The 13,678-nt window shown below is 43.8% G+C and overlaps 1 protein-coding gene across 4 annotated transcripts in view; it reads left to right on the top strand.

Moving 5' to 3' along the window:
- The first annotated feature begins 8,780 nt into the window (after nt 1–8,780).
- NFU1 (NFU1 iron-sulfur cluster scaffold) overlaps nt 8,781–13,678 on the top strand; it is a 50,392-nt gene continuing 45,494 nt past the window's right edge. The window contains exons 1-2 of one of the 4 annotated variants that reach the window (XM_077134457.1): nt 8,781–8,900; nt 11,924–12,027. In XM_077134457.1, coding sequence (XP_076990572.1) covers nt 8,839–8,900; nt 11,924–12,027 — 166 coding nt within the window. In that variant the 5' untranslated portion in view covers nt 8,781–8,838. Of the gene's footprint in view, nt 8,901–9,242; nt 9,642–11,923; nt 12,028–13,101; nt 13,255–13,678 lie in introns of those variants that run through there. The other 3 variants (XM_077134458.1, XM_077134459.1, XM_077134460.1) reach the window with 3 other exon arrangements.

The raw sequence follows: 13,678 nt of genomic DNA, 5'->3' as shown, positions 1-13,678 counted from the left end.
CTCTTTGACCTCTGACATTCTAACTAGTAAATGTATTAGAGAATGCCTATTTGGATCTGTTCTCTTTGGGGTGCGCTGCACTTCTTGGATCTGTAGTTTAAGGTCTTTCATAAGAGTTGGGAAATTTTCAGTGATAATTTCTTCCACTAGTTTTTCTCCTCTTTTTCCCTACTCTTCTCCTTCTGGGACACCCACAACACATATATTTGTGCGCTTCATATTATCATTCAATTCCCTGAGCCCCTGCTCAAATTTTTCCATTGTTTTCCCTATAGTTTCTGTTTCTTTGGATTTCAGATGTTCCATCCTCCAGTTCACTAATTCTAACCTCTGTCTCTTGAAATCTATCATTGTAGGTTTCCATTGTTTTTTTCATCTCTTCTACTGTATCTTTCATTCCCATAAGTTCTGTGATTTGTTTTTTCAGACTTTCCATTTCTTCTTTTTCTTCATCCCATGCCTTTTTCATGTCCTCCCTCAATTTATTGATTGGGTTTTTGAAGAGGTTTTCCATTTCTGTTCGTATATTCAGAATTAGTTGTTTCAGCTCCTGTATCTCATTTGAGCTATTGGTTTGTTCCTTTGACTGGGCCATATCTTCCATTTTCCTGGTGTGATTTGTTATTTTTTGCTGGTGTCTGGGCATTTAATCAGATTTCCCTGAGTGTGGGACCCAGCAGGTTGAAAGACTTTCCTGTGAAGTCTCTGGGCTCTGTTTTTCTTATCCTGCCCAGTATGTGGTGCTTGTCTGTCTGCGGGTCCCACCAGCAAAAGATGTTGTGGCCCCTTTAACTTTGGAAGAGTCTCGCTGCTGGGTGTGTGGTGGAGACAGAGGAAAGGTTGTAGGTTGGTTTTAATGGCTTCAAATTGTGAAGTCCTGGGATCTGAATTCCTTGAGAGAGGGATTCCACCTGAGTTGTGTTTCACCCCTCCTGTGGGGAAGGTTCAGGTGGTAGAGAGCCCTGAAAGCAGCCTGTTTCTGCATTTGGGGCAGTTGCAACCTGTGTAATCCCAGCGCTGAGCCCAGAGGCAACCAAGTCTTGATAGAAACAGCCGCAGAAGGCTCTCTTTCACCCCCTTTCCTCTTTTTCAGTTAGCCCAATAGGTGACTTCCGCCTTGATCAGTTTCGCCTGAGTGGAGGGCCTATTTTTAGTAGTCAGAAGTTGTTCATTAATGCCACTATTGGTGTTAGGTTGGGCTCAGTCTCTACTACTGTTGGAGTGTCTTTCCTTTCTCTCTGGGAAGTTGCCTTTGGGGGAGGGGCGCCAGCCGCCGCAGCTTGGGGAACTGCTGATCCGAGGCTCCCAGCTGGCCCGGTAAGCCGCATGTGGGAGGGGCACCGGTCGCCGGCCGCCGCGGCTTGGGGAACCGCTGACCCAAGGCTCCCAGCCGGCCCAGGAAGCCGCGTGTGTGGGAGGGGCGCCATAGCTTGGGGAACCGCTGATCCGAGGCTCCCAGCCGGCCCGGGAAGCCGCGTGTGTGGGAGGGGCCCAGTCGCCAGCCGCCGTGGCTTGGGGAACCACCAATCCAAGGCTCCCAGCCAGCCCAGGAAGCTGCGTGTGTGGGAGGGGCTCCAGTCGCCGGCTGCCGCAGCTTGGGGAACCGCTGATCCGAGGCTCCCAGCCGGCCTGGTTAGCCGCGCATGGGGGAGGGGCGCCGGCTGCCACAGCTCAGGGAACTGCTGATCTGAAGTTCCCAGCCGGCCCGGGAAGGAGAGAGGGAGGGGCTCCGGCCACCAGCCGCCGCGGCCCGGGGAAGCGTGCGCCGCTCGGGGACCTCACCGCAGTGGAGTCTCCTAGCCAGTCCAGCCAGTCCAGACTGGGGCACACTGTGTGTCTGGTCTCTGTTGTGGCTCCAGGAGCTGTTCTGTACTGTTTGTAGTTATTTAGTAGTTGTTCTGGAGGAGGAACTAAGGCACACGCACCTCACTAAGCTGCCATCTTCTCCGGAAGTCTATCTACCTTGTGTTTTTAAAAGTCCAGTCCAAGACTTTAAAACTTTAGTTTCCTATATGCCTCAGAGCCTCTTTACTGTCTGCAGCTCAGGCTCAGGCACCATCATCCTCCCCTTTCTACAACTGGCTCCTGCAGGATGGGACAAAAGGAGGAGGACTTGGTTATCCTTACACTTCTCTGGTCCAGATAGGGGCCACAATCACACTGGGATAAAATGTCACTCTCTTCACTGCCCGGCTATAAAGCAGTGTGACCCAGAGTTCACACTGACTTACATATTTTCACAAACAGCTCTCTTATTTTATGTTTCACACTCCCCTCCCTGGCTGAAATGCTGGCCCAGAAGACAGTCTAAGCAGCACTGCCCACTGCCCTTGGATCAAACCTGTGAATACTGATTCTTTTCCCAGGAGGGAAATCCTTTCCTGGGATGAATTCTTTCCCTGAGGTATCACAATGCCTTAAGTAAAAGGCAAAACAACAACAGCAAACAACAACAAAAAACAACAATAGCACAAGCACAAGCACCAGGGGCCATAGATCCAAACTTGCCCAGTGGATTGGATATAGCCAGCACTGATACTGGCTTTGGGTGGAGTCTGTGGCAGAGGCAACATTCTAAACTAATGCCCTTTGGCTTTTGGTCACAATTGTGGAAAGGGGAGAACTGAGATGCAGCCCCACGGGGAAAAAATTGTGTGCCGCATATAATGCCTTATTCCAAGTGGAGGGGCTGGCACAAGGATGCCCAGTCCCCTTGAAAACAGCCATCCCCATTCAGGGGTGAACAACCAGCACAGCTTCTATGCTATGCTCTGGCAATGCCCAACTAAGCACACTGGCCAAATGGAAAGCCTACCTGCTACAGCACAGCATTTTCAGTAACAGTCATGAAATTCTCAGAGCAGTGTCCTATATTAAAGGATTCAACAGCTAAAGTTGCTGGATCTGAAATAGCTGTTGAAAAGCCTACCATAGAAGAGACTGGTACCATTCCATTCCTGAGTCTGCTTGGTACACTGATGGTTCTGCTAGCAGACACCCTCCCACCAGGACAGCTGCAGCAGTATAACCCAGTACTGATACTATCGTGGGAGACTGGCACTATGTAAAGTAGTCAATGGGCTAAGTTAAGAGCAGCATGGATGGTAACAGTGAATGAGCCAGGAGACAAACTAACTGTCTATACTGACAGCAGGGCTGTTTACAAAGGCCTTACAACCTGGATGGCAACCTGGAAGCAGGAGCAATGAACAGTCACAGGTTACCCATTCTGGGGTCAAGAACTGTGGAAAGACACCTGGGACACCTGCAAATGATAAAAGGTAACTGTCCTATCATGTTCCTGCCCACACTCCCAATATTATCTGGAAATGTGAAAGCAGATGCACTCACATGAGTTTGGAGCAGCACAGCTGAAATGACAGAAGCAGTGGAATGGCTTCATTAGAAAAGTGGACACTGAGGGTATCAAACCCTGTAGCATTTGGCCCAGCAGTTCCAGCTGCTGATCATGCACCAGAAACTAGTGAACATCACTAGAGAATACCCTTCATGCTCCCTGCGGCAACCACGTAAGCGGCCACATCAGATAGGACACATTGACTGGTTGATATCCCAGTGATTTGCCCAGTGATAAATCAACTACATTGGTCCCCTTCTACTCTCAGAAGGGGTGAAGAATGCTTTTATTGCCATGGTCATGGCTACAGGACTTTTGTTAACTTTACTGGTGGCAAAGGCTAACCAGAGGGCCACCATCAGATGTTTGGAAAAGATGAATGGCATAACTACACAGATGGATAGTGATCCAGGGAACCCTTTCACTGGGCAGACAGCCCAATGATCAGGACATCATGTGGACATCCCATCTGCCCTACAACCCCACAGGGATGGGCCTTATTGAAAGAGTGAATGGTTTGTAAAAGGAATAGCTAAACGATGAACTAAGAAGCTCTATCAGGCCTTAACTACTTAAATGCAATGCCACAGACTGCTGCACCTGCCCCCATGAAATGCTGGTTGCTGGACCAATGCAGGTTCTGAGAACATAGTCAAAGGGCCCACTGTTTTGTAGCCAAAAAAGGGAAATGAATTTGTTGTTGTCTGTCTCAGACCATTATAAAAAGGGGAAAGTGAAGTCAATTGGCCTTGGTGCTGGCCTGTGCAGCCACATTGGTTAGGAATCCTAACCTAGGGAATAGGAGTCCCTTGGAAATAGGAGTTACACAAAATATTGTAATAAGACTTCAATTTATTCAGAAAATACCTGTTAAAACCTTTATCACCAACTCAGGGCCTCCTATTCCCACTGGATCTTTATGTATGACTATGTGGACCGTTTTTACGCCTAGATTAACAATTGATATAACAGTGGAGGGCTCTCAAGACATGCAGGAGCAGAAATACCTGGTATTTAAAAACTCCCCGTATGTTCCTCTGCCTGGTACCTTGTGGTCAACCAATGGAACTCTAGCATGTATGTTGTTAGACCCCTTATTGTTCCCCATTGTGGTAGTTAGATTCAGTTTCAACTTGGCCAGGTGAAGGTGCCTAGGTATATTGCTGTGGACATGAGCCGATGGCATGTGAACCTCATCTGTTGTTGATTACATCTGCAGTCAGCTAGGAGGTGTGCCTGCTGCAATGAATGATGTTTGATTTAATTGGCTGGTGCTTAAATGAGAGCACTCAATATAGCACAGTCCAAGTGGCTCAGCATACCTCATCTCAGCACTCACAGCTCAGGCCAGGCCTTTGGAGATGCAGAAAGAAATCACCCCGGGGAAAGTTGTTGGAACCCTGAGGCATGGAGAGAAGGCCAGTAGAGATCACCCTGTGCCTTCCCACATAAGAGAGAACCTCAGTGGAAAGTTAGCTGCCTTTCCTCTGAAGAACTAATGAAATAAATCCCCTTTTATTAAAAGCCAATCCATCTTTGGGGTGTTGCATTCCAGCAGCTAGCAAACAAGAACACCCATAAACATCTTTCTTTTTGCCCATAGAGGCCTAGCAAACACGTTCCTACAGTGTTTGCTGTAGGAAGGTAACTCAGAGGTAACTCATGCCCACAATCAGACCCAATGTTAAGTTTGCACAGACTTGCCATCTTCAGGCGTGTGTTGCTTTGAATCTGTTGTGTACCCCAGAAAAGCCAAGTTCTTTAATCCTCATTCAGTATTGTTGGGTAGAATCTTTTTTATTGTTTCCATGGAGATGTAACCCACCCGACTGTGGATGGTAACTTTTGATCAGCTGGTTTCCATGGAGATGTGTCTCCAATCATTCAAGGTGGGATTGCTTACTGGAGCCCTTCAAGAGGTAACCATTTTGGAAAAAGCTGTAAAGCCAACAGAGCCCACATAGCCAGAGACCTTTGGAGATACAGAAGGAGAACGCCCCTGGGGAAGCCTTGTGAAACGAGGAGACAGTTAGCAGATGTTACCATGTGCTTTCCCAGCTGAGAGAGAAACCCTGAACTTTACTGGCCCTTTCTTTCGAGTTAAGGTATCTTTCTCTGGATACCTTAATTTGGATATTTTCATGGCCTTAGAACTGTAAACTTGCAACTTAATAAATTCCCCTTTTAAAAATCATTCCGTTTCTGGTATATTGTATTTTGGAAGCTTAACAAACTAAAACAAGGCACTATTGGCCCTCCTTGGACAGACTCCTACAATTGGACTGTGTGGAATATGCTACTAGCCTGGTAGGATTCAGTACATCAGAAAACCTGAATAAAAAAATACAGGACATTGTACACAGGGCAGCCCTATGTCCCTATTACCTTATATAACTCATTAGGCCATACTCCTAGTAATTGGGAAATGACTTCCCTTTCTTGGCCATAGCAGCATCTCTTCACAAGGTTGTTATCTCTGTGTGGGGGACTCCTAGTGTTCTGTTGTCTCTTATACTGTTGATGTGGAAGGTGAATATGAATGCAACATCTGTCCTATGGTCAATATAGTCTACTGTGTGGAGGTGAATTGTAGGGACCCAGGGCCTGGGATTCTCCTCCATATTGAGAACAGATTTTGCATGCAGCTGCCTACATGACCAGGACAGACATTAAAGGTCATCAGACCGCCTCTGCAGGTGGGGGGCGGTGGGGAAGAATGTACAGATGGTATTGTAAACAAGGCACTGAAACCCTCCTCTCTTGATCACTGTTGATAACAAACCTCCAAATCCCTGTGTCACGAGACCCTGCTGAAACTCTCTTATACCCTTGTCCTAAAACCTTATAAGCCCTTGCACTCCCCACTCCCCACTCCCACTTTTGTGGAGTACTAATCTTCATTTTCCACAGCCAGCTGCCACTGTGGAAACTCTTCTTCTATTTGTAAGTCCTAATAAAACTGATGTCTGACTATGACATGCCCTTTGGTGTGCAGGCTCCCCCAACCCAAGCCCTCCAAGAGCTGGATTGGAGCAGGAATATAGGACATTTGTCCTCGGGGGTGGGAAGTGGCACTCTAGAGGATGAAACTGAGGATAAATAATAAGCATCATATGTAAATTATATAATAGATTAGAAGGTGATTGATTCTACAGAACTTCAAAGAGGTTTTAATTCAGCAAGAGTACCTTGAGCACTCTTAAATGCCAGGCACTGGGAATAAAATGAAGATAAATGTGCCATGCCTGTATAGAGTACACAGTCTCATGAGGCTCCAGAGTGAGCAGCAGAGCTAGGAGTAAATGCAGGTGATTCCATACCTGAACCGACATCATGGCAGGAACTCCTTTTAGACACTTAGCACAAGAATTTTCTCTTACATGAAACATTCCCTGGGCCCTCCTCTCTCCTCAGAATCGTTGCTCACTTTTCCCACTAGCTACGAGTGTATCTCTAAATAGCCCTTAGAGCATTTTGCTCTTCTGAGCTACCTATGTTAATTTATATCTCTTTTTCTACTAGTCTAGGAGCTCCCTGAGACCAGGAATTGTTTTGTTCATCTGTGTATTCCTGTGCCAAGAATTTTGATTGTGTGTAACAGAAACTGGATTAAACAATGGGATAAGGAAATCTGAGGTGGGATTCTTTTTTTTTTTTACCTCATGCAGCAAGAAGTCTGGAGAAGAATGGTGGCTGGTAATTATTGGCTCATTGCTTCAAATGTGTCAAGGTGGCTGCCAAGACTCCAGAGGTCCCAACTCCATGCAAGCAGGCAGAAAGGGTCAGCACCTGTAGCAGGAAAACAAAGCTTTCCAGGCATTCCTGGCGACATTCACATTTGTCTCATTGGACAGAACCATGCCACAAACCATGCCCCACCCCCACCCCCCACCTGCCAGGGAGACTGGGAAATGGCTTTTTTAAATTGGGCACATTGACAACTGAAAAAAAATCACTATTCATTAGTAACAAAGAAGGTGAGAATAGATATGAGAAGGTATCTGGCATTGTCAGCCTCAGTTCCTAGTACAAATCACAGTACCCAACACATAGAAGGTATTCCATAAACAGTTAATGAATGAATGAATAGGTGAATGGGTAAATGACTTTTTGGTTCATGCCACATGGTCTGGGAATCTTCTTGGCCAACAATTAAGACATAGTTGACATCTTTACAAAAATGGTATTAAGTTCGCTTCCCAGTGCCTACCCATGCAAAAAAAAACATGGTATTAGGGAACATATAAATTGTCTATCAGCTGTCACTGTAAATGTATGTATAACGTTGTGTGTGCATGAGAGGAGAGGGGATGTAAAGAGATACAGATTTCTCAAGTAGCAGTTTTTCCTTTTTCGAAGAGTCGTCCTTCCTCTGGCATATCTGAAAAAGAAACTGTTGTCTCGTATCTACTCCTGGGTTGTCTACTCAGTTGTCCACAGCTCACAAAACGTGCCACTGGACGTTTAGTCCTCTCCATAAAATGCTGTGTCATACCCCCCTCACCCCCACATCTTGGCATGACCACACTTGCTTTCCTGCATGCAACCGTCATGCTGGGTTGAATCAGCACAGGACAAAGGTTTGAGGTAACTCAACAAATATTCACTCTACAAATACCATTTGAGCACTTACCATTTGCCAGGCACTCTACTAGGTGCTGGAGATACAAGAGTAAAGAGACAGACCTATCCTTCATAAGCTTATACCATAGTAGGGGAAAGGCTCATTAAAGAAATCAATACCCACATTCATAATTTCAAGTTTGGGTACTGTGCTGTGAAGGAAAAGGACACGGTGGTTTGAGAGAGAATAACACAGGAGCCTTCATTTTGCGGGGGCTAACTTGAGAGCGTGTCTTGGAAGGCCCTGTAATGAAGGGATGTTTAGATCTACACCCAGGACGGGGGTGTTTCAGCGCAAGGCAGTCAAGAAAAGAGTGGAGAAAACGCACTCCCTCAGCAGGAACAATTGACGCACAGACCCTGAGGCAGGACATAATTTGGCATATTTAAGGAACTGAAAACAATCAGGGGAGTCTTTTGGGGAAGTCACTGAAGCCATCTGGAGAGAGGGCAACATCTCATAGATGGGAACGGACCCGGTCTCGGGATGGAGAACAGCACTCCAAGCGCAGGACCAGGACAAGCACACTTAGCGGCCGAAGGAAAGCGGAACACAGCGGGGCTGGCGAGGGCGGACTCCTTCGTGCCTTAGCGAGAGCGCCTGCGCAAGCACTGCAGAGCGTTTTGTTTTGTTTTGTTTTGTTTTTAACTTTTCTCCCTTGTCCAGGCTTAAGCAGTAGGTAGGCAAAGGGGGCCATACTGCGTCTCCTAGACCCGCCCCACTCACCCTCCTCAGCGCCGCACCCGCCTGCGGTGTTCAGGCTCCGCAGTGCCCGCCCCGCTCCCGGCCGGACTGCGCCTGCGCGGGGCTTCCAGGGCTCGGCGTCGCACTCACGCCTGCGCACTGCCGGACTAAGATGGCGATCGCTCTGAGGCGGGGCTGGGGAGCTGCGGCCACCGCCGCTGGGCTGCGCGGGCGGTAGGTAGTAAGCCCCGAGCCTTCGCATAGGGGTGCCGATGGTCTTAGCCAGCAGAACGGTCGCCACCTCGCGGTTCCTCCCTCAGAGCGGGGAAGGAAGTGCCTCAGACCGAAGTGTTGAGTCCGCTCGGGTCTCCGCAGTTGGGGTCTTGCCCTTAGGTGGGGGCCGGCCGGTGATGTGGCGCGGCGTCTCCGGGTGGAGCGGTCTCGGCCGGTGGTGTGGTCCGGCGTCTCCGGGTGGAGCGGTCTCGGCCGGTGGTGTGGCGCGGCGTCTCCGGGTGGCGCGGTCTCGGCCGGAGCGGGGGCCTGAGTGTTTGCAGAGACGAAGTGCGCAGAGATCGGCTCTAGAGACAGAGCGAAAGAGCTGTTTTTAAATCGTGTGCCCCACCTTCAACTTTGTGCACTCCCTCTTCTGTCTTTTGAACACGTATTTTGTATGTCTGCAAAATGAAAGCGAATAGCTTTTCCCATTTCTTCATTTTCCCAGTGAGGCCCAGAAAGGAGACCTGACCCCAGGGTCACTCAGCTAAGTGATGGACCCAGATGAGAATCCAGATTCTTGGATTCCCTCCGTTCCCTTGGTCTTTCACCATTCCCTACCTCCTCCGTTTGAGTTGGATCCCTCAGTGACATCCGTTAACATTTGGTTACGTGAAAGGCTTTGAAGACTACCTAGGTGTCCTACCCTGGTTTCGTTTTCGGAACAAGTCAGAAAAGACTAAACAGACGATTTGGCGTTAGGTATAGAAGTTTTACTGCTACTGCTATTCTGGAAGTTTAAATACATTTCCTTAAAAAAATAAGTTGATAGAATTTTTTTAGTCATTTCCTGTCTCCCCCCTTTTATGTTGAGATGTCTTCCTTGAGTAATTTAACTCGCTCTTACTGCGTATTTGTTTTCCTTTAAGCCCATCTCTGTCAGAATGTCCTTATCTATTCATTCTGCTACCTTACTTCCTTTCACCTGAACTGAGGGGACAAAAGGTTGGTCTTCCAGTGTATTTTCAAATTCCAGAGTGGTCGCAATAAGACAGCAAGAATTAGAAAATGAGCTGTATAAAGGAGCGTCTACCCTAAGCCTTGAACTTCACTTATTCAATGAGTAATTGGTTGGTGGGCACCTGTTATGTAATAAGAGTAGTAGCTAATATTCATGAAGCACTTACTACATGGCCTTGCACTATTTTAAGCATTTTGCATGGATTATCCTGACCCATCCTTACCCCGATATTTATGAAATATCAGTGAATATTACCTCATTTTTGAAATGAAGAGCTGAGGCCATTGTATTAGCTGCTGGGTACAGAAATGAAGACATTCCCTCCCTTTGATGAATTCCCAGTCTAGTAAAAAAGTCACACTGGCAAATAATGACAAAGTCTTGAGTGCTATAATGGAGTCATGTAATTTTAAATGGTGACAGAACTTTTGATCAATTTTGTTTGCAGCCAGTGTGAGGGGTGGGGGTCAAGGCTTCCCAGATTCCTTGATTCCTTATGCAGGGCTGTTTCTCCTTTGTCACTAATGCCTACTTTGTTCTCCTGAATCCTCAGTGTCAGTTCTTTAATCTCTTCTGCAGCATCTTGAGAAAATCTCTCTGTGTTACAGTTCCACAGTAGTCCAGTTAAAGTAGGATTTTGTTCATAAATAGCATTTAAAGATTACTGAAGGAAGGAAAAATTGTTAGGTTATTCCAGTTAACTGGTGCTCATTCTTGATTCATGATAACCGGAATACCGATTTTCTAAGTAAGAATGATGATACAGCTTTAGTCTCCTGCCTAAGATGGCAAATAATCAGAAATGTTAGAAGGAAAAAAGTGATTATATAGATGATCACAAAAGTGATTCCTGTGCTTAAAATTCTTCAATGACTCTTGTGAAATGACAGTTGTAATGGATAGCAATACTTTTGTAGTGACAAATATACAACAATTTCCCATTTTAACCAATTCCATATGTACAGCGATATTAATTACATTCACAGTATTGTACTATTATCACCACAAGTTATAGGAACTCTCTATCCATTAAGCAATAACTCCTCATACCTGCCCCTCCCACAAGCTTGATAGCCTGTAATCTACCTAGGTAGTTCACAAAAGTGAAATTATACTATAGCTCTCTTTTTGTGTCTGTATTATTTCATTCAACATAATATATTCAAGTTTCCATCTTGTTGTAGTGTGTGTCAGAACTTCGTTTCTTTTTATGGTTGAATAATAAAAATAATAGTATTTTAAAGTAAACTGAATTTACAGTAAAGTGAATTTTTCACTACTAAAGTCTCCTTTATTTCTTTTTCTAGTAATATTTGTTTTTCCCCTCTATCTTTGTTTTTAATTTGTCAAAGCCATAAAAAGATAGCCAGTCAAAAATTCTCCATCTGAATGAAATGATCAAATTTATAACACTGGGTTAGTGTATTTTCACCCGAAAAACATATGTAGATTGTTATTTTCTTTAGCAGTTTGGAAATCAGTAGCCTTTCTTTTAGACTTTTTGAAGTAATGAAATACCTTTCAAAATAGTTAATATAGTTAATATAGTTAATAGTTAATAGTTAATATAGATTATCTCTAGAGAAGGAAACATGGCCGTAGGGGACAGAAAAGAAGGGAGACTTCACTGAATACACTTTTGTTCCTTTTGAATTTTGAACCGGTGAGTTTAAACCTAGTTTAAAAAAATATAAAGAAGGAAAAAAGCTTGCAATTCTTTGCCTCCATGTATAGCTAAGAGTTTGAAACTTAAGTTATAAATCAGTCATATCGATGCATTTCTGTTTCTTATACCCAGATGTTATGCTACCCTGTGTCTATCCAAATTGCTAAGGATATGAGTTTTCCCTGCCACAGTAAGTGGAAATAATGTGGATGGAAAATGAAAACTGAGTTCTAATTATTTTCATTGCTGGTTATGTTTCGGTTTTACTTATATCCTTTTTTACACTTGAGAAGTAGAAACTTAGTTTAAAAGATTAGATCTCTTTAGCTGTCATTTATTATTTGTTTTTAAATGTAGATTCTGTCATGTAAAGATGAATCCAAACACCATTAAGAAACAGTCTTTGCATCAGTTTGTACAAAGAACGCTTTTCCTGCTACCTGCAACCCTATATAACACAGGTAAAATTTAACCTTTTTTTTTTTTTTTAGAAGAAAGTGTGTTTTAGGAGGTAATGGAACTGGACTAGAATTTTTTGGGGTGTAAAGGATGAAAATTTGTAAATTTCAATTCAGATGCCTGTAAAAAAGAATTGAGTATTTTAAATGCAGTTTTTCTGTTTTTTTGTCAAATTTCATCACTGTAGTTGTGTTGATGTTACATGGTTTGGTAAACAAGATTTTAATGTTAGAAATAGTTATGAAGACAGAATTTGAAAATCATTTCAAATATGACTACTGTTGTGTGATTAGAGAAGCTTGGGGGAAGTGTGTGTGTGTGTGTAAATGTGTACCCGTATGTCCTTATGGAGCTGTAAGACTGTGTATTCAGCATTTAGCCCATCCTTCTTTCCATCACTACCTTGCAGTGCTCTCCATGGCCATACTCTGGAAGCTGGAACAGGATGGAGAACTTAATTCTCTTGTAGAAGGGCAGGAAGAGGAGTGCTTGCCTTCTGGCTTGCCTGTCTCCTTGAATCACAGAATAGTTTAGGCATAAATATTGAGTAATTTAGCAAAACGAAACCACTTTAATTGGACTTTTAAATTTTATAAGATGGTCATCTTTTCAAATGATTTGAAACCATTGAAAACTCACTGGTTTTAGTCTTTCAGATTGGCTTTAAGCACCATTAGTCCATATTTTGGGAGAGCTTATTCCTACCTATTAGGTACCTATGAGTACCAAGCATAATAGGAAAAAAATATTTTAGATAAATTGCTATCATGTTGTAACCGTTAACATATTCAGTACTACCCTTAGAAAGATGATGGACTTGGGAGCCTTTTTTTAAATACCTAATTAAATCCAACTTAGACTGTAAAACATGATTTTGTTACATGTCTATTCAGATTAGTCTTTTGAAATAACTTTGTTCATTGTCAGAGAAAAACTTTATGTGGTGATTGTTAATGTCATACATTTTCCTGATTTCTACTTCAGAGAGTATATATAGATTATACTCTCTTAAATGATTTTTTTTTCCATTTATACCTTCTCCCTTTGAGTAGTTCTAAACAATTTCCTTTCTGCAGGTGTGGTCTACTCAAATAAATTGAGTAGAATAAAGCCAGATATAACTATTCAAATGTTGGTAGAGTGCTTATAATGTGCGGAGTCTGGCTTACCAATAAATTGTTAAGAAAAGCTCCAAGAAATGATTGGTTCAGAACCAGAGTTAAAAGAATGTAAGTGTCTTTATATATATAGAAAGTTGTGGAAGCCCTTTCCTTGATGTTTCACATAAAAATCTTTCTCTTATAACAGTTTTCAGAGGAATTTATTGGGGGAAGGTGAAAATATTTTAAATCAAGTACTTAGACATGAAAGTTACCATTTTTAAATTGTTCTCCAGTCAACCCCTGATATTTTTATAGGACTGTGACATAAGCAAATGTTTGAGAATTTGGTTTCAATTTCCACTTTACCAAGAAAAAGGTTCAGCCTCAGTTAGCTGGAACTCCATGGCAGGTGCAAACACGGCTTAGCTGTCAAATTAGAATCTTCTCCATAACAGATAAGAAAAGCATCTCCATATCAAGCATATGTTATGCCATATTTGGTCTGTTTCAAATTGAAAATAAAACTAACGCTTTGTGATATTTTACTCTT

The sequence above is a fragment of the Tamandua tetradactyla genome, chromosome 17 (assembly GCF_023851605.1).
Source record: "Tamandua tetradactyla isolate mTamTet1 chromosome 17, mTamTet1.pri, whole genome shotgun sequence".
In the NCBI taxonomy this organism is placed as follows: Eukaryota; Metazoa; Chordata; class Mammalia; order Pilosa; family Myrmecophagidae; genus Tamandua; species Tamandua tetradactyla.
This window is presented reverse-complemented; position numbering and strand designations above follow the sequence as displayed.